Source organism: Synchiropus splendidus, chromosome 8 (assembly GCF_027744825.2).
Source record: "Synchiropus splendidus isolate RoL2022-P1 chromosome 8, RoL_Sspl_1.0, whole genome shotgun sequence".
Taxonomy (NCBI): Eukaryota; Metazoa; Chordata; class Actinopteri; order Syngnathiformes; family Callionymidae; genus Synchiropus; species Synchiropus splendidus.
The window spans coordinates 7,491,025-7,512,607 of record NC_071341.1 but is presented as its reverse complement, the minus strand read 5'-3'; the positions used below and the strand labels follow the sequence as shown (position 1 = coordinate 7,512,607).

Sequence of the window (21,583 nt, the reverse complement as noted above, 5' to 3'; positions counted from 1 at the left end):
CTACCGCTATGTCAAATGTAATAATACAGCTATGATTTAAGGTTTTATTTAATCAATTATTTTTGGCCAATATTAATCCTATTATATTTATTCATTTTCAAAAATTTTAATGTCCTTTTTCTTACAAGTGGGATTTTTTAAATAAAGAGTTTGGAAGCTAACCAGTGTGTATTGCATAATGTTTTGTATAAAATTAACTTTTGATTAAAATATATCAGTATTTCAGAATATCAGTATAGTAGCCGCTGTTATTTTCATATAACTTTTATTAATTGTGTCTTCTGGTATTTCTGTGTTGGATGTAATGAAAAGAGTTCTTTCAAATTCTTTCGTCATTTTCTGTATTTTATTTTGAAAATAATGTGCTACTCCAACACCCAAAGTCTCATACGTTTTTGGCATCTGCATGTGTTGGCCACTTGATAGGTTTCTTTCTGTCCAAAAAGGATTAATGGTCAAAAACCCATCATCGCTCTCCAAGGTGAAATGAATAGATAGTGACGGGAAAAATAAACTACAGACATCCATTCAAGAGTTTGAGCAAGAAAGCTTGGAGTCTAGAGGAAGTGTCCCAGCATGCACTCGGCTGACCATCAACTTTAATAGAAGCCTGACACAATGATTCAGGATGTCTGTTTACATCAGCACACCTCCCCCTCTAATCCACGATGGCAAGGATGTGAAGGCGTTGAAGGGGGAATGTGTTGCTCACTGTTTATTTGCTCGTCTCTCTCTCTGTTGAAGCTGCTGCGTGAGGGCGAAGGCTATACATCCTCCTCTTCCTCTTCGCCTCTCTCCCTCCATCCCTCTGTCTTTTTCCTGCTCCACATCAGGATTCGATTGACGGGGGGGCAACATCATGTTCATGATGGCAATGAGAGTGAGATCAAACCAGGACAAGCAGGGAGAGATGTCTGGAGGGTGAAGACCCACGCAGGGTTATTGATAAGCTTTCACACATTTGTGCAGCCTGAGGAAATTATTACATTATCACAATAATTTTCTCTCAATTGTCTTTTATTTTGTGAACAATATCATTTTATGAACATTTACTTCACTTTAAAACAAATCAGTTCAACTTCAAGACATGAAAGCAATATATTTTTTCACCACACCACCCCAACATGCTCTAATTTAAAATACACAACAGAGAAGATCTTTGGTAAATAGTTGTTTTAAAGTTGAAAATGGATCTGCATTGTCATTTGGTCATCGATCGATCATTATTTAATTGAAAGCTGTTGTCTTATAGTTGTCACTTTGTATTACTGTGTTAAGTGTAATAAAATATAATGTGATCTAATAAATACCATTTGCTTGTTACTCCACATTAGAGGTGGTTTGGCACCTAGTGAACTAAAATTAAAACCACGAAAATATATTTTTTAATACATTCTTAGACTTCGTTAGTTGGTATTATAATTGTAATTATTTTTATTTGCTCCTCTTTATTGTACATTTGAATGTCAATACAAAATGTCTAACATATAAAACCATTTAAATATTCAACAAAATAATGCATGATAGCGAAATGTTGTCGTTAATAACTGCATTTACCAAATCAGAATTACAGCCATTGTGCACAGCGATTAAATGCTGCCGTCGGACCCAAAGTGTAACCTCTCCAGGCCTGGCGCTCGCGCACCGGTCCCGACCTGACCCGGTGGATGCGTCCGCCACATTCCACCCGCACGCTCAACTCTAAACATCCTAGTTCCAGATCTGCGAGGGCAGGAAGTGCAAGAGGGCAGGAATTCCACTCCTTCATTTTATATTATGTCCCATAACACTGATGGCGCTCTAGTTCGCTGCGGGCCGTTATTAGCGCACGCATGTCCGCGCGCGCTCTAATTTCCAGCCCGCGCAGGAATATGCGCCCTGGTTCGGTTTAAATGTCTTTGTTTGATGAGAATACCATCAACAGTTTACCAACGAAGGACACAGTGGCGTCTCTCTCTCAGAGCGCAATCGTCAGCAGAACGGATGTGCAATACATAAAACTGATAATTAATAGTTATTTTATTATGTGTGTCGGTCATCACAGGCAAATATAGCGGGACAGGAAGATGTTTTCTCAGTAATCAGGTCCAGGTCTGCCCTTGTTTGTATGACGGATTGTTGTTGTTTAGACATGTGGTCACGTGGGCCAAACGGCCTGGGAAAGGGAACTTTCTTCCATTAGACGTGTCCAGTATTTCATGCCGGTGAGTCTGAAGGAAAAAATGATTTCATTTCCATTCGTTACAGTTAAGCCGAGTTTAACTTTCCCACTTGTTTATTATGTTCCCAAGTGAACTGAGGTGCGCTTTTAATTTTAAAATGCAGAAAGCTTCAACTTCTCTGAAAAACGAAGACCACGTTCGTTCTTTTTGTTAAGTATGCTTTTATAAACGCATCGCCACGATGGAGAACAATAATCAAACGTACATTGCAGTCGCAACACCGTCATTGACCCTCATCTTTGAATTGGCGTTAGCTTGACATATGCATTTTAATATGTCGCACGCCCTGTGATAAATCGCAAAATTAATTATACTTACCATTAACAACCGAACCGATCACCTCTTAATATGTATGTTTATTATTGCTGTTTTTTTTCATGCTATTATTATAGTTTCAGCATCCATTGATGTGGTTCTCAATTTTCGTATCTATTTAATGGGACAATTTTTCTTTCAGTGATTTTAAATCACAGACCTGAGTAAGTTGGTGCGTATCTGTTTACCATCGTGTAAATGCAATTTCTTGTATTCACAAACCCATACTTTTGTTTCACAGTTTGCCATGTTTATTTGTATTCATCTAAACAAGGAAAAGCCAGGTCCTTTATTACCTCTGGTTTGTATTTGGCTTCTGTGCGTGCCGAGCAGTGACGTCATGCGGAATGATACTAATATTATTGCCCCTAATTGCACGATATTAAGGCTCCGTGGGCATTAAACACGTGAAAAGGGCCACTGAAATGAGGACTAACATGAGTGTGTGATAATTGCACGATGAGAGATGTTGGGCTGTGAGTGTTTCAGCTGCAGGGTGATGACACATATGCCAGCGCTGCTCCAGCCTGCACACTCTTCCAGTCCAGGGAAGTACAGGACGACCGGGCTGGGCAGGGGGTGAGGGTCGGGGTGGGGGTTCTCATGGGTGGCCAGGGAGGAGAAATGGACACCCCACTTTCAATGTGGCCTAATTAAGCTGCACTATCTGTCTAGGTTCCTGAAAACATGTCAAACAGAGGAAGTGATCGACCATTAGAGGGACATTGGTGTGAGAGTTGGATATATTTACATGCTTCTGTAACCCAATTTCACCCTGATATGAAGACAGTGCTAATTCACATTTCTCCGGAATATATATGCTGTAGTGTGCAATCGAGGGTGCGAGGCTGAAATATATAAGTTCAAATACAAGGTTGACTCTGACATTATTGCGTTCATTTTTACTACTCCAAGACTCTCTACTCATACTTTACTACTCATAAATTACATGTGTAATGCGCCATCCACAGCTGAATAAATCACAGTATTTGATGTGCGTGTTTTTTATTATTTATTCCCACAATTTTTAAGAATAAATGATAAATGTTAAGCGTGCGCTCTTCATGCAAAAATGTGCAAAAATATACTAATTTACTTTATGACGGAAATATTAGCCACCAGTACTTACTTATACCTTACATTGTTAGACACTCATAAAAAGGATATTCTGCCCATTTTTTTCGGAACTAAAGAATGAATTATTAAGATTATCTTCGCACTATCATTTTCTAAAATATTTGTCTATTACTAGAGTCGACGATAAACGCTTTGTTTTTATCGTCAAAACAAGTGCAAAACATGATATCTCCGGCTTTTACTTTATTTTTATTGGAGCCCGCGGGCAGATATTGGTTATTTAATTGTCTTTCAGTGATGGTTATGTTTCGTGATGACTGTTTTGACTTTCCCCGTGCGTGGGTGGAACTTGAATGCGCACAAAGTTCTACGTCGCTGCGTGTGGAACTGTGGCGCACCCGCAGCCTGTCAGTGGGCTGGACTTGCTGAATCACAAACCACAACTGGGTCCATCCGAAACCAGTTTACAAGATCCTCCGTCTGGTGGACGTGACCCACGCAGTCGCAAATTAGTTGATCCGTCCAGCGCGCAGTTGACGCGGACGCTGTGGATCCCCGAGGAATCTGCGACCAGGTTTCTTTCCTGCACGTTGGGTTGGACTTGTTTTGCTTTCTCGGTGCGCAATGATGGCCACTTACCAGAACACGGAGGATGATGCAATGGCTCTCATGACCCACGACACCAACGCAGCCAAGCCGAAGGAGCGGCCGAAAGAGGAGCCGGTCCAGGAGAAGATCTCGGAAAAGCCGGACCCCTCGCAGAAACCTCCGTACTCCTACGTGGCTTTGATCGCCATGGCGATTCGGGAGAGTTCGGAGAAGCGCCTGACTCTGTCCGGTATCTACCAGTACATCATCAGCAAGTTCCCTTTCTACGAGAAAAACAAGAAAGGCTGGCAGAACTCCATCCGACACAACCTGAGCCTCAACGAGTGCTTCATCAAGGTTCCGCGGGAGGGAGGCGGGGAGAGGAAAGGCAACTACTGGACTCTGGACCCGGCCTGCGAGGACATGTTCGAAAAGGGGAACTATCGGAGACGCCGCCGGATGAAGCGACCGTTCAGACCCCCTCCGACACACTTCCAGCCCGGGAAGAGTTTATTCGGAGGCGACGGTTATGGCTACCTGTCACCCCCCAAGTACCTGCAGTCCAGCTTCATGAACAACTCTTGGTCTTTGGGGCAGCCGCCCACACCGATGACCTACACGTCCTGTCAGATGGCCAGCGGGAACGTGAGTCCAGTCAAGGCTCTGTCCACCCCGTCCTCGTATAACCCGTACCAGAGGATGGCACTGCCCAGCATGGTGAACTCTTACAACGGCATGAGCCACCACCATCACCCGGCGCACCCTCACCACGGCCAGCAGCTGAGTCCGGCCTCAGCCGCCCCGCCGCAGGTCTCCTCCAGTAACGGAACCGGGCTGCAGTTCGCATGCGCCCGCCAGCCCGCGGAGCTTTCCATGATGCACTGCTCGTACTGGGACCATGAGAGCAAACACTCGGCGCTACACACGAGGATAGATATTTAATATTCACCGCCATGATGGACTCGCGCGAGTGAGACTATTAACTCCTGTGATTTCAAAAAATAAAAAAAGAGAACCGTGAGTATTTGAAAGAAGATCATTTGGGTCCAGATGACCAAAATAAAATGCCAGAGGAGAAAACCGTCAGCTGGCAGGTATTTTTGTGTTTTCTATTATCGTCACGGTGACATTTCTCCGGTGCGTAACGCTAACTTTACGCGCGCCATATCGCAACAACAAAAACAATGGTGTTTTACTTTGATGTGAGTGAACCCAAACTCATCGCAGCCTCTTTGCACCAGGAGTGGGGTCCCTTATGTGCCTCCCCAAATTATGCAAATCCAGGTCTCATATTCCATATTCTCCTGTACAATGTAAATTCCACTTCAGACGGTTTGTTCGTGTTTCTACTTTTTTTACTCTTATGTTGTCTCACTTGTGCTGGGACCATGTTTTCATTTGAATTAGCACTTTTTTTCTAGATTTGTCAATTTCTTAATAAAATTGTTTTAAATAATAGATCGGCCGAGACGCTATCTGTGTTGTTTTGGTTATATTATAATTATCATTATTAGTCGTCTTTGCAATCCATTTAAAGGTATACAGCTTGGTTGATAGCGCGATATTATTGTTGAACAACTGCCTTATTTTTACTTTTCCCATTCTTCCTTTTTTTAGGTGATAAAGACGATAGTAATAGTGACAAGGTCATACATTTTAATGTCCAAAAATCAAGAAGACTAAAAAACAAGCTATGAACGATCAACACATTGACATATTGTGTCGCATTGACATCCTTGTAAACATCGAACCATAATTGCGTTCACTTACACTAATGAAATTCTTTTTTTTCCCTCTCCAAACTAAACCACAGTTGGTCCCCGAAGGCCTCACTGCGACCGCTTGAAAAACCTTGATAGGATCTTTGGATTAAAATGGCTTTTCCAGTGTAAACGTCGAGCTCAGCGCCCTACTGACATTTCACGATGATGTTTCCACGTGTTGTCTGGCGTGTATTCCTCATCATCAGCCAAACAGGGAACTCAATATATTACTGAACTGTGACTGCTGGAAAAGTAAGACAGGTAATTGCGCGATGCGATTAAAACTAGTCAGGTGAAATAGTCGAGCACTTTCTCGCGCCCCTACTTTCTGAAACCGGGGATGCTGGCGTGCCTGTCTTCGTCCGAACCTGCATCCTATTTAGACTTGTTTTCGAAAGACGTTCCAGTGGAATGTTTTGCATGCATTCATTTAGTGTTATTGCCGCTACGATTAAAAACTCAAACAAGTAATATGTAATCGTCGTTACTGTTCCAATGACAATCGGGGTGTTACAGTGCAGACGACTCACTAAATTACATTTTTACTATTTATTTTTAGCGTCGGATGAGCCTCTAATCCCTATAAACACTATACCAACCGCAGAGATATATTCAGAGTCGGGCAGATGATTGGTAACATCTTTTTCTTTCCAAATGCATCCCATAAGTGTGCACACATAACAGACTATTTTTTTTAACTCCTTTCGAATGTCGTGGAAACTACAAAGATAGGGACAATTTAACAACAACATTCCCACTAAGAAATGTAATTAGACTGTGTCATGATAGTGTTCACATTAAATCCCAGTTACATAATGGCGGCATTCATTTATATGTGTGTTTCAGGAAACGAAAGTGAGATTCCAAGATGGTCTGAAATCTTCACTTTAAACAGCAATATTCGTTTTATTTTAATTTGCAGTTGCAAACAAGAAGTAAGCCAGTGTTTAACTTAAAAAAAATAAATTAATTAACTAAAATAAAACCTCACCTGTTTAAGTTTGAGGTAACGGGTATTAGTGGATTTCTTTTTTTTTTTCCTCTGCTTTTTTTTCTTCTTCTTTTCCTCCTCTTAAATAATTTATATATTAATTTCTCGTAAAGACTGTATAACAACGTTCGCACCGAATAAAATTCCACACTCGCTTTAGTTTGGCATTATTGTTAATGTATTTTAAATAAATACATTTCAATCTTAATCCTGTCTTTCCTGAGAGATGAGCGTAAACCAACACCCTCCGAAGATTCACTGTTGTCCTATAATCCGTTTCGACTGGGAACATCGGTTACCGCTCGTTTATTAGATCGCCTTTAATTGACCGCATCCTACTCCAGGATGAAATAATCTAAACATCTATCCACCTAGCAAGATTGTAAAACATAGTTTGAAAAAAAAAAGCGTCCGTTATTTAAACAACCGTGGTTCTGCTCTCACCTCTTCCATTATTTATTTGAACTTGTCCAACCACCTTCCTTTCGACACACACACATAATAATTCCATGCCGATCTGCTGCTGCGCATGAATCTATAAATAAAGATGTGGGTGCGTGCGTCTGCGAGAGCGAGTGTGTGTTTGCGAGCGTGCGCGTGTGCGCGTGCGCCCATGAAACCGGACAGTTGGGAAACAATGGGGCCTGCAGACAGGATGTTCCAGGGAGTGCTGGGCTTGGATCAGGCCTTTACATCTTCCAAAATATAAAGAAAATACAAATATTTGTATCACTAAATGTGCACGTGGGTCAATAAAATTATTGTTTAAAGAGCAATGTGATTTTTATCTCGCTAACATTTAAATGTCATTTCCACTATTCCGCAGAAAGGGTGGTGCGGTGTTGTACAACGTCCATTGAATTCATCCACATTCGCTCTCCAAATCGTTCGTCACGAGGTGAAAAGGTTTGGTTTTTATTTCCACGGAACTTGTCCTCCGAGCGTGCAGTGAACGCGCATGAGCGTGTCTTCTGTTGCGCTCGGTCGGATGACAGATCGTAATCAGCAAGACAAATGAGGTCAACTCATTGTACAAGTAACGTGTTTGACCCCCGCACGCACGTACCTACACGCACAAACACACACGCACACAAATGTGGGACATGGAATCATGGAAAAGACATCAAGGCAAAAGTGCATTTTATTTCATTTTAAATTCAGTTATCTCATAATGTCATTAATGCGGAATCAGCATGTATTTTCCCAATATTACATTTTGCTTAACTTTTTAAAATATAAATATGTAAGATTTCTGATCTTTTTAACTGAAGAGAAGCGCACACGTGAAAACACGCGTCACATGACCACACAGGAAGCTCAAGGAATAAAAATAATAATAAAAGAAACACTCAGCATTGACAAGCTTTACTATTTGACCAAGAATGTTATGCCTACACGGCCTGTTAATTGTTTTGGGGCAGTCACATTTAATCTGTTTTGAACTATTATCTTTCACCAGTGGGAGGTGTTTATTTATTTATTTATTTATGGTCAGGTACATTTCCCTTCATTCCAGGACAGATCGTCTAGTTAAGTTCTCAGATCTGCATACTGAGAGGACCAAGAATTTTGCATCAAGTGGGTTTGTCTTCTGTCACTCACTAGGAAAATTTAGGAAGCAAATCGGTATATATTATGATGTTAAGTTGTTGTGAGGTGTGATTTCCAAAATGAAAGTCATGATTTGCACCACACAGATGCAGGACGAGGATGTTACTTCACAATTTGTTGAATCCGAGCAAGTCAGTGGTTTGTGTCCTGCCGACCTGTTTTTCATATGTTACAAAAAAAATGGATGGACAGCACTGTAAATCATAGGCTGCTGTAATAAGCTAATTCTGATAACAAAGTGGCACATTTTAGGAGCTTTGAAACTTCACCACACACAGTGAAATGAACAGGAGCCCCAAATTCCATTTGAACAATGAAGGAGTTAGGAAAACTCAAGTGAGGCTCATGGGAAGTCTGGTCTATCCATTTTGAACTGCAACAGCTGCCACATGCCAACACACCACATGTATCTCTTCATTTGCCTCAATACATAATTTGCTAATTCTGATTCATATTCTTCCAAAGAAAAACTCAGACGGAGTTGTGAAAACAGAAGATTAATTCCCATGTCATATGACAGTGTGCCAGCATGCTAATTTTTGCTACATTCATAAGCACTTTCTGATGAGATGAATTTGTCTCCCGTGTCCAAACTCATCCAACCATTCAAGCAGTGAGTTACTACATGTCAATAACCGTGTGCAAACCTGTCAACCATCATCTTTGCACCCTAGAGGGAATGGGTGAGGTTCATTTAGGCTAAAGTTTTTTGCCATGCATCTCACTTAAAACCTTCCAAACAGTAATGTGTACTGACTAACATTGAACACAAGATGTATTGATAACTTCAAGTCACAATCAACTTGATCCGAGCAGCAATATTATTTTGCTCAACATTATGATTTCAGCACATCTCATAGCTTGCTTAGCATCAATGTAACAATTTAACTAACAGTGTTCATTGAGATTTCTTAAGTTAACGTTCAGGAATATGGCTGCCTCACTGAGGAGGCGCTGGTAAAAAAGGAAGAGCAATAAGGATAAGAAAGAGGTCAGTAGGTGGCGCTCTTGCTTTAGAAGTGATGTGAGATTTCCTTGAAATAGTTGTTCAACATCAAATATGTAGTTAGAGCAGAGAGTGCCACCTAGTGGGCTCTGAAAATGAGGACACTGTTTCATGGAGCCTCATAATGTCTCCATCCCTCTCAACCAAAATCACTCTTCCTCATCTCTTAGCAAAAAATAAATACAGAAAAGTCCGTCTGAAGAACAGTTTAATTGTCCATGCGGGGTGGGGCGTCATAATCCCATGATCCTTTGCAATTGGGCTGATGAGGTGTCATGAATCGCCTAAAAAAATCACATAATCTGAATGAAAATACTTAATGAACCATGTCTTTCCGGAAGAAATAGCCCAAATTCAGCAATTTTATTCAAATCAAGTGGGGTGGTTTATGCCAGTCGAGGTGGGTGTCCAACAGTCTGTCCCTGCTGATTTCTGCGTCACTCCGCATGTACCCCACATGACATTCCCATTAAATTCATTCCAGCAAGCATGAGCGTCTCTGTGACTGAAGCAGCATGTGCAACTGCAGAGCTGCCTGCATCAACACCAACACCAGCGGATGAACATTAATATCAAACTAATGCGGACTATGCGTATAAAACAAATACAGGTTCTTTGTTACAACGCGTTGGTGGTTTGTTTACAAGCGGATCGAGGAAGAGGTGTGGCAGATGAGTCTCCTCATCTCCGTTTTCTGGCTCTTCAGGACCATCATTCCGCATCATGAAAACTGGGAAGATTTCATTTCGGATTGTACCATTCATTGTGGAAAAACTGCCCAGCTTCAACTTCACATTAAACTGAGAGCGCCACCTAGTGAGCTGTGAATATGGGGACACTGTTTTCATGAAGCCTCATTAGCCATCACTGCATTCCAGTACACCAGTCATACCTTCAATAACACCGTAGATAACCCCTTTAAAGTTAATAATAATTAGTCTATCAAGTATTCATTTCTGGAGCAAGTGTTTTTCCGTCATTAAACACCCCTAACTGTAACCTAAGCAAAGACTGCAGATATCCACAGAGCTTGTTCTTGACTCACACAAAGTCCCTCCTACATGAGTGAAAGCGCACTTTTACGGCAACCTTGACTTCATCTGCGGCCCGGTGTGGCAGCGCGTACGCTGGACGGGTCTTGGCCGGTCAAGTCACACACAGGTTGCAGGTTTCCCAATTTTGTCCACACAATTGAATTCCTGACATGTTTGAGAGTGAAGAGCAACCGTTTCCCACTTGAAGCTGCTCACAGCACCTCGGAGCCATTGAAAAGCCGAGTGGGGGGTCACAACTGTTTGGTATACATCTGCTCCAAACAGGAAAATATGCTGAGATTTGATTCGCAGAAAATCCGGCGATTGTTCCTTTTTTTCCCTGAGAGGAGCAGAAGTACTCGAAGTTTGTCCTCTGTCGGACATTACTGAATATTTATTTTCTCTGTTGGATCATCACCTACGTGATGTTTTTGCTCGCTGCTGATTTCTATCTTAATGACAGCACGGAGAGACAATAGTTGACATGTAATATTTCTTTATCCCACCAAAATAATGACAATAGTGTGTGTAGATAGGCTCGCCACCGTGTATAAATAAAACCAGGAGGTCAACAGAGATTCACCACACTCATTCTAAAAATACATCCATGTGACGCAGCGGTGGGCCGTGATCTACCGGGAGACATGATCACAATGACCGCTCTTTAACCTCAAATCTCACATGCCACAGATTAGAGGGGAGGTCTGAATCTGATGTTCACGGGAAGGTTGTGGGGTATAAACAGAGAAACCTAGAGAGTTCACGGGTGACAGTGGGGAACCTGATCCCCCAGTTAGTGTTGCTTTACTTGGGTCTGGTACCAGGTCACAAAGGCAGCTCACCATGGGAGTTATAATTTTATTATGAAAAACTGATCAGTACATAAAAAGATTTTTTTTACCATATATATCTATATATCTCATCGCATTTGAATTGGAGAGAATGAGCGACATGAATGTTGGAGCCCTATTAATTTGGCTTTACAATATGTTATATATTTACCTGATAGTATGTTCTAAGTATGTGACGTGTCAGGAAGTAACGTGACATGTCAGTACGTGGAAGCATACTAAAGTATTATTATTGTTGTTGTTGTTATTATTATTATTGGTAATAGTAGTCTAGTTACAGTAGCATTGGAGGCACTGGTCTACTTCGCATTTCTCAGTTAGCTGCTAACATTTTGATATGTGTATGCTTTAAACATGAATTTTTAACTCATTCTAAACACAAAACTGGAACACAGTTTACAGACGATTACGTTCTAAATATATAAAAAATATTATTAATCATGCGTTTTCTCTCACACACGCTGGAATGAAACTGCCGCTAGTAAGGCATGCTAACACCACTTACCGAGCTGCTGCTTCTGTTTATCATTTACCCCTCCGCTCAGAGCGTGCTTCTTCTCTCTGGGTCGGCAAGAGGATTGCTTGATCTTGTGTAATAGTCTTGTGAAGCCGACATGCGGTTCCAAGGGAAGACGTCGGCTCAAGCTCCTTTTTAGATTTCAGAGCCCGCTAGATGTAATTTTTACCCAAGAGCGCCACCTTTTAAGCACTGAAAATGAGGGCAATGTTTCATGAAGCTTCTTCAGAAACAGAAGAATGAGGTGGTGGGCAGAGCTAGATTTGCACCCATGTATATACATATATTCTGCCAGCAGACTGAAATAGGTGCTCTAAAAACGTCATGTTTTATAAGGTTGGCCCTGGAACTTATACTCAGATGCGACTTATATACATATATTTACACATCTTTTTCAATGTTATTTCAGAGTGACCGATGAGACCAAGGTGTAAACATTACAGCCATGGCAGGACACTCTTGCCTAGTTTCTTACTTTTTAAGACTTGATTTGATTTTCATTTTTCCTAGACATCCTCCCTGTTACGATCTTTATGTAAAGGTCTACCCAAATAACTGTTGACCAGACTAACCATGACAGAGAAATAGGGAAGCAAAGGACGGTTTTTACACTTGAATTGATGACAATGTTAGCTTTTAATCGGCAGATCTCTCTCTGCAGCTGTCCGTTCCTTCAGGCGTCCACATGGCACGCATGTGTTCCATGAGCGTCCCTGTCATTTGTTGTTATGATGTTTTTGGGGGGATTTTTCCCTTAAAAATATGTGCCAAATTGCCAAACTTCCAGATATGTTTTTCTTCATTAGGATACATTTTTCGGTAGGTGCACTTATAGTCTGAAAAATATGATACATTAATAGACGTCTTAGTCACAAAAAAATATATATGTCAAAACAAAGTTGCAGCACGCAGGAGTTGAGAGCGACAACAAACCTGAAATACACGCAACCTTCCAATGCAACGACTTGAATTGCATGACTGAGAACCATTGTGTGTTAGTGGACAAATACGTTTGTACAGTGGGCACAGCAGCATGTGCTGCCAAGGGAAATGTGATAAAACACATCCGTCGTCTTCATTATGAGCGGCAAATTGCTTTGTCGGGATTTAAATGGCAACTCTTTTCCCATAGTGCATTGATGGCGTCTATTTTTAAACCCCCCTCCTTCCCCACCTCTCCCCCTTAAAAACTTCCGTCGGGGTTTGCTGCAAGAAGCTATTAGCAGGACTTTTCTCCTGTTAGCGTTTCAATGAATCAAGAGATGGAATCAAATTCCCACTGGGATCGTTACGGCCCAGCACCTGTTTGGCTGATACTGTACGCCGCACAACCTTGCAGGGTTCATGGTCAGATTTGGCCGGGCTCTGCAGACTGATGCCAAGTACCCGGAACCAAAACTATTTCTGTCATGACTACAGATGTTTGTTTGATGTCTAATATTGTGGTCGTTCATCCACAAAAACAATCAAGATATATAATATAAATTTATATAATATCGATATTTTGCTTTGGTGAAAACAGGAATATGAGATAGAATAAATAAGCTTACCATATCCTTTAAAGTGCTGAGACAATGAGTATTTGTTATTTGAGAAACAAATAAAAAAGAAATGGATGTTTTAATCTGCAATAAAATAAAAAAAAATGGCCAAAAAAATCTGGAAAATGATCAATGCTTTTTTGGGGGAAGAAAAAAAGTAGTTAATGTTATTCTAAACGAATCACTAATTTCAGATTATTTGTTTTAATAATTTATCATATAAAAATAATTTAAAAACAAACAGTCAGAACATCCATAGTAAAATACAAAGTGTATTGTTTCACGTTTTGCTCGTGTATTATTAGTTAACTAGAATCACATTCACACACTCTTTAGTCTTAAACAATACTCTAGTTTCCTGGCACTAGCAGTTTTTCTACTTTATTTTCTTACTTAATTCAATTACTTATTTTAAATCAGGTGCATGATATATATTTTCAATGGGCAACGCCCCCCTCTAGTGGTAATAATTCTTTCTCTCACACTCTGTCTCTCCCTCTCTCTCTCCGTGTGAGTGTGTGTGTGCTCAATGATCATATTTTATTTTTTATTTATTTCATAAATGAGTTGAGCATTATCTTTGCTTTGGTTGCATTGTTTAAAGCAGTAACATTTTTGGCTAGTAATGGCCTGAGAAGCATCACGAAGTAGCCCAATAGATGGCGCTCTCTGCTCTAAAATCTTTGGATTTAACTATTTCAATGAAACCACACATTATTTAAAAACCGAGAGCGCCACCAACTCCAAAAAGGAGGACACTGTTTCGCAAAGCCTCATCAGCCCATCGCTGAACAACTACAGTATATTTATGAAATGTCTAGTTTAAACTAAGAGTGGCACCTCCTGAGCAGTGAAAGTGAGGACACTGCTTCGCGAAGCCTCATCAGCCCATCGCTGAATAACTACAGTATATTTATGAAATGTCTAGTTTAAACTAAGAGTGGCACCTCCTGTGCAGTGAAAGTGAGGACACTGCTTCGTGATGCCTGTCAGTGTTTGCAGCCTGGTTAGCAAGAAACAGCCAATTCCTCAACTAAAAAAAAGAAAAAAAAACACTAGATCATATCAATTTTAGCTTGTCTTTTATCTTCATTGGTTGTTCTACAACTTTTATAAGCTATGATTAATTATTCATTTGAATTATATGCAAGAGAAGATGAAAGCCTGAGAAGAATGTCACCATGCCATTATGAAGGCTTCTAATGCCACACAGCAAAGACCACAGTGGGCAAAGAATAAATGCAACCTAATCAAATCTAAATGCAAAAAAAGTTTGTCAATACTTTGACTTCCAAGGAATAAATAATACTCATCTTTAAAAAAAAAAAAACATGTTTCACCATCGTAAGAAGTATATCACAGCTTACTCAATATGTGCCAACAATAACTCCTGTCTCTAACACGCATCCAATAAGTAATTCTGATTTGTCAATTCTCAGGAACATTTGCTTATTTAGAAAGTAAAATTTTGATTGTATTTTTTTTGTTTGTATTATTTTTTATAACTGAGTAAAATATCACAATATTTCTCAATATTGTGATATGACAGTATCACATACTGTCATGTCATGACCCAGGTATTATGGTGAGTAGAGTATTGTAAGGTTGTAGTCAACACTCAAGCCAATTGAAAAAGAGTCAAAATGTTTTAAAGAATACACTTTAAAACCAGTGAGAAATTCACCTTGGACACACACATTGAAGCCAAACTTATTATCTCCAGTCTGAGTAGTTTTCATTCCAGATGTCCAGGATCCACCATGAGGCGAGCTATACTCACAGTCAGTTGTAAAGACGGCACCAAGTATGTTCTTACTTCTGGACGTTTAGCTAACACATAATGCCCTGTGACTGATGAAGCTTCATGAAACGGTATCTCGTTTCAGAGAGGCAGATTGAAAAGGGTCTTCAAATCCATCATTTGTAGAGCAGAGAGTGCCATCCAGTGGCACTGAAATTCCAATGCAGGACGTGTGTTTTATTTGAACAACAGATACCAAATAAACCAGGCTTTTACAGGTACCTTTACCAATGCTCAGTGAATCTTGTGCAACATGGTTGTTTACCTACTCACAGTTCGTGGAACAGAATCAGCTCAGATTTTGGAGTGGAAGGGATCCAGACCTACTTTCAGTCACATCACAAGAGATTCTCTGGCTGACCAGCAATACAACTAATGATGCAGTGTGCTTCTCTTTCATTGCCGAAAGAGGGAGAGAAAAAAACAAAATAATTGTGGATAGTTCCATAGGTTTTCAGTGCAACTCTGCGACAAGTTTGGTGGGCGTATGTGTGGTCTTTCCCTGGAGTCTGAGATATTGATATATGATGATCTCACCCGTGGTAAAAGAGCTACTCACCACAAAAGTGTTGCTGTTGAAAAGAAATAAACACCAGGAAAACAGATCAGTCACGCAACGTCTGCTGGATCCCAAACAAACAACGAATTCCAAAGGCCTTCATCTCCTGAGGAAGAAAGTAGCATGAGTGAGTAGCAGTTTCAAAAAGTCTTTCAACGTGCGCAGAGATTGTTGTGAGAATAATTAGTCACCAACATGTTGTGCTGACTTTTTTCTCTGGTCAAAGTCAATCTTTCCTTTCTTATATTTGGCTGGGTCTCTGATCTTTGGTCTGTTAAATGATTGCATCTTCAAGTCCATAATTCGCTTGTTGACTCAAAGTGCCTTTTTAAGTGCAATATGCTCTGCATGACATGCTCATTCACTGAGATGAGGTTGTGCCCAGTCAGGGTTTGGACTTGGTTAGGCTGCAGCTAGCGCAGTAATGAAAGCATGCTGCGTGGATGCCACATCGGCCGCTGTTGCCTTTAAGCTCGTACGTGGTTTTTCAGACACTGAAAATGATACAAGCAGAACTGTAGCTGTGACCTCTGCCCATGAGAAGGTCGGAGCACCGAGACGAATCAGCAGAAGAGCAACCCGGGTAAAAAAGCAAATGTTATTCACTGAATTTATTTGAAACATTTTCACTCTCAGTGTCACTTTTATTTGCATTTTAAACGCTGCTTGATCAAACAGCCTGCAGGGAGTTTCCTTTGTGAACTATAAATACTTTGCAGCTGATTTACTAAAGCTTCAAGCACACAAAAACACATGCAAACTGATTGTACACATAAAAACATTGAGCAAGTTTTTTATGACTTGAGGTTTTGAGGTTTGCTGCCATGAATATGTATTTTGGGGTGTTTACATGAATCAGTGTATTCTGCAAAGACAATATACAATAGAACAGGTATAGTGGCAGGAAATATCACACATTAATAATATAATTCTCATGTTAATTTTTCAATTATTATTATTTCTTTTTTCAGATTATGTGCACATCACATCATTTACAATTAATAAACGTATTGCCACGCAACTCGTTTACAATTGGAGGACTACCCAACCTGTCAATATTTTATCATCTCTAATGTACATCAGGGAGTTGGGGTATTGATTCATCTTGTAATGTTTTTCCACTTAAAAAAGAAATCCTTCTATGTTGTTAATACATGATATACCTCTTAATATTGTGTGTTTTATTTAAGGTTCATGACGTCTTCCTTATTTATCAAGCTCACCAGATTTTTTTTTCCTTATTTTTGCATGCACAGTTGTTTTCACTTATTTATTGATCAACAGTTCCTAAAACAATGCAATAAACTACATAATAAAAATCTGTTTGTTATTTTTATTATCCTTTTCCCTATGTAACCTTTAATTTCTAATATTATTTCAATAATAAGCACTAATCATTAAGTACAAAATAAAATAAACACATTAATTAGATTTGAGGGAAAAATAAATTTACACCTATTTTCACTTTTCATTTCATGTTATATTGAGTTTTAAAACTATAGTATTATAGTTTTCTGAAAATTATCTGCTATTGTTCAAAACATGCTTTCTTTTAATTTCATTTGTCGCGGTATATTATATTTAACGTTTGTGTTAATTGGCTTTATAATAAGAATACTGCCGACGAGCAAAATTTCCCAATGGAGGGAACGATAAATGCGATCTAAAGATGACGTCCGAGTTGCTTTATGACAGTTTTAACCACTAGAGAGCAGCACCGTCTAACGAAGACAGCGCACCTGGAAGGTGAACGAGGGTCGTAACGGTTCATCCAAAGATGAGGTGCCGCACAATTGAAACTGAATGTGGACTCTACATGCGGCACCTCATGACAGATAAGGTGGCATTACAAAGTCTTTCTCAATATAGTTAGCGCACAAACACTATAAATGGTGCGCACTTTGGTCACAAAACACTGTTGCCATCGCTTAAAGTAAGACTTTTTAAAAATAAAATAGTGCGGGTTGACGGTGTGTCGGAAACGCTTGTCTGAAGATCACGGGTGGTTTATTCCAACTGTCACAGACATGAGGTGAATCAACACAGGAAATACACAACTGACCCCTTCACAATAAAACTCCTATTTTCCCACTTGTACTCCGCTTCTTTAGAGCTTCAGACATGTGTCAAGACTGAGGCATTTGCATTCTTATTTTGTTACCAATATATTTTGTTTCTTGCTATTTCAATTTTCAATTCAACCATACTAGGAGCAGTTGGGAGAAAAAAAGGCTGAGCCCACATGATAATAATTAATTTGGGAAAACTTGCTTTTCTAATAATTTATCAGATACAACATTTCTTTCATCATGTCCTTTGTTCATATTGATTGTTCTAAATGTATTTTACATAGGAACTGTGTTTTAATTATTTACAAGAATTGGAGTATAAACACGGCTGATGTGGGCAATTTCCATAGAAATAAATGCTCAGTTCAGTAAAAACGTTGTAAAGCCCAAAAGACTGCGGCTCAAAAGAAGTGAAAGTAAAGCGCTTTTATTCTGATAGTTTCCGGTCGCTGGCGACAGGCTCTAACTTGAGACAGGAGGGAGGGTGAACCGGCGGAGGGGGGAGAAAAAAAAAATCAGCGGCGGCGTTCACCTTCTGAGACAAACAGGAAGCCGCCCCGAGCTGTCCTCTCGTTCTCCGCTCCACCTGTGACAGCGCGTCCCGCGACCCTCGCCTCCCGCCGACTAGCGTCTCTACGGTGGCGGTACCGCGGTGATATCCGCCGTCCCGGCCGCCTCGGCTCCTTCTCCCTCCAGAAAGTCACTCAAGGTAAGTGCGCACTTGTTTGTTGGATACCAGTCAATTCCCCTCTTCCACTGAGCCACCGGCTCAATACTCCCACCTTTTGGATTAAACCTCTTCAGTGTATCGGCAACTTCAGCCAAGGAACAGCGTTTTTAAGAGCCGTTTTGAGCCGCATGTTGATCAAATTACGGGCTAGTACCTGATAAGAGACTCATCCCGACGTGCTTGTGGGCGGTGTGCGCCAGCGGGGACCGTAAATATGAGTGTCCTGACGTGAGAAGTTGGATTGGTTTTAACCTCGCGCGAGTGTTCTCGTCTGTCTGCTGTGAACAATAAGCAGGTTTTTGTACGCTACGCCAGTCGAGGAGTTGCGGGACTGTTCCCTGCTCATCTGTCAAGTGCAGTGCAAGCGTTCCCAGCCCTTGGCCTGAGTTCGGCGGAGATCAGGCGCTATGTCTTATCACTCTTTTGTGCACCAAGTTGGCTACGCACTCTCACATGTGAGGGCTCAACCTGTGCTGCTATGAGTAGTTTTTGTGAGTTAAAAATGACAACATGGGTGGAAAACTAGTGGTGTGGGGATTCAAAATGGAGTTGAAAACTACGCAAGTCCATTAATATAGTTGCCTCGGGCAGAGGTTGGGATGATCCTACTGACTTCTTTGTTTGGAAAGTCTCCGTTGCAACCATGCAAGAGTAATAATATGCCCCAGCAGTGTGTAGATTAGCGCTGAAACTTATTACAGACCAAAATGATTCATCCAGAAAACGCAGATTAATCGGGTCGAAAGGTTTGTTTCATGAGGAACATTTTTCTGTGAACCACTTGCAGGTGCTCCACACATTATGTGATGTCATGACCAGAATAGCCATGATGAAGGGACTGAATGAGATTGTGCTGATGGATGGGAAAATTGGAGTTTCAAACACAAAAAATGCTGTTCTTAGCACTTTATCCAACCAAGTGTTTGTTCATCACTGAAGTACTTCCATCATGATGTTTTTGCTGCTGTCTACCGATTCAGACTTTGTGGTAGTAGTTGAGTAGTAAAATATGAACCCAAGCCTCTAAAACCTCTGTTATATTATGTTATATTTGAATCAGGCATATATTAAGCACCTTTTAAACAGTGTTGCCATTTCGATTGTCCCATCGCAGTGATGTCGTAGTAGAGCTGTGTATTGGCAGGTATCTTGCAATATGATGCGTAACCCCATACTGGGATGGTGATACGATATATTTTCCCATACTGTAAGTTCAGCAATGTATTGCAATAAAAACTATGATAATATAGTGAAGTCCAATAGCGCGTGCATAAAACCAAGTTTATTGTTAGGACTTGAGTCCAGTTAGACTTCCAGTTAAATTTCGCATTACAACAAAGCATAATTAATCAAAAAAATAATTCCAGTGTGCATAAAGAAAACATTAAATTTAACATAAATGCAGCTGCATATCCATGTACCTTTGTGTTAAATATTGAGTATACAACTTAAAATAGTCGGACAATATCTCACAATTAATTATTGTGATATTTCAGCAAAAATATTGATACTGTCTCGTGGGAATCAGGTGTCATAATATTTTCTTACACTCCTATGTCATAGTGCTCATAATTGTCCCATCGATTTATTGGTGATCAATTGGTGACTGATATTGAGGGAATTGTGAGTCACACACTGCCACGAAAACAGCAGTCAACTCCCCTACACTGGGAAAATCTCACAACCCTGACTGACTACTTTGCTTTGGTTAGCTAACACAAGTGATTTGTGAAACAGCCTAACACATGCTTTGATCCAAATATTCGTTATAGATCTATTCATTCATACTTACGAAGCTGAAAATTCTGTGAACACATGATGTGCGTTGCATGACGATTAGGGGTTACAGCTGCCATGAAGGCCATTCGGTGTGTCTTTGTTACTTGTCCGGGACTCAAGGTGCTTGCCTTTGATTCCAAATAGGCAAAGAGGAACATTTTAACCCATTGTTCTATGGTGGTCATGTACAATGATTGTGGCGATTAATAACGCCGCACGTAGGCACTATGTTTTAACTTCAAACAAACAGTGCAGACAGCTGGTGCTGGAGTAAACAAACTTGTACACAAATGACCTTAATGCATTCCTGTTTTTCCACTCTGTAAAGTGAGCTCAACAAGAAAAGGTTTCTTAGGTTCCCTTGGCACTGCAAGACGGCTTGTGAAGGGTGGTTCTTTCAAGCAGCGTGGCACGAGTGAGGCGTTTCATTCAATAACTCGGACACTTGAAGTTTGTACGTTCCTGTTAATTGAAATGAAAGGACTTGACTCAGCTCTTACTACCACGACGCCGCAGTCTATACTTCAGGTGATCAGTGAGTCACTTGTGCCGACATCTTCACAGTTGAGAAATCGGGAGCGCAGCCGGCAAAAACGGGATGTGAAACCTTTTTTGATCAATGGATGCCGTCAGTGTGTCTCACATAACTGTATTCATTTTTTGTCGATCATTTGTTTGTCTTGAGTTTCGATTCTTTTCAAGCTTCTGGACGTGTAAATAGATTCAGATTCTGTATTTGTTCCAAAATAATACCTCAGATATTCCTTTAAATAGTTTTTCTCCCTCTGATGCATGTTAAGTTCCCCCTCTTTCTGGCATATTATAATGTTATTTCACCACTGCTTTGGACCACAATTTCACCTGACCCAGAAGGTTGCACCACCAGTGGTTAGTCACACATTAACTATCCTGTTATGAAAATTTTCTGCTCCCAGCGAATGTACTTTCCAGTCAATGTGTTTTTAGTTCCGAGCAGCTAATATGTGGTTTTCTCTGATAGGGGAGTAAGAACTTTCCTGATGAATCATTAAGCCACCGACATGGTGTGTTTGTGATGGCATCGGACCTACTGTGTGGGAATTGTGGTAGCTGTTTTGCATTCTTGTCATGGCCCTCCATGTTCTTTGGC

At 40.5% G+C, this 21,583-nt stretch overlaps 2 protein-coding genes across 2 annotated transcripts in view; both read left to right on the top strand.

Moving 5' to 3' along the window:
• Positions 1–4,073: 4,073 nt before the first annotated feature.
• foxl2a (forkhead box L2a) lies at positions 4,074–6,982 on the top strand. Its single transcript, XM_053873896.1, has one exon. It carries the CDS (start codon positions 4,239–4,241, stop codon positions 5,142–5,144), a length of 906 nt encoding a protein of 301 aa, XP_053729871.1. The 5' UTR covers positions 4,074–4,238; the 3' UTR covers positions 5,145–6,982.
• Positions 6,983–18,429: 11,447 nt separating this feature from the next.
• pik3cb (phosphatidylinositol-4,5-bisphosphate 3-kinase, catalytic subunit beta) overlaps positions 18,430–21,583 on the top strand; it is a 57,070-nt gene continuing 53,916 nt past the window's right edge. Inside the window, exon 1 of the mRNA XM_053873888.1 lies at positions 18,430–18,654. The gene's annotated coding sequence lies outside the window, so the exon portion shown is untranslated. The remainder of the gene's footprint in view (positions 18,655–21,583) is intronic.

Bases quoted from the DNA above. Each gene is read 5' to 3' on its own strand.
- foxl2a (XM_053873896.1), top strand. From the start codon at position 4,239: ATGATGGCCACTTACCAGAACACGGAGGATGATGCAATGGCTCTCATG.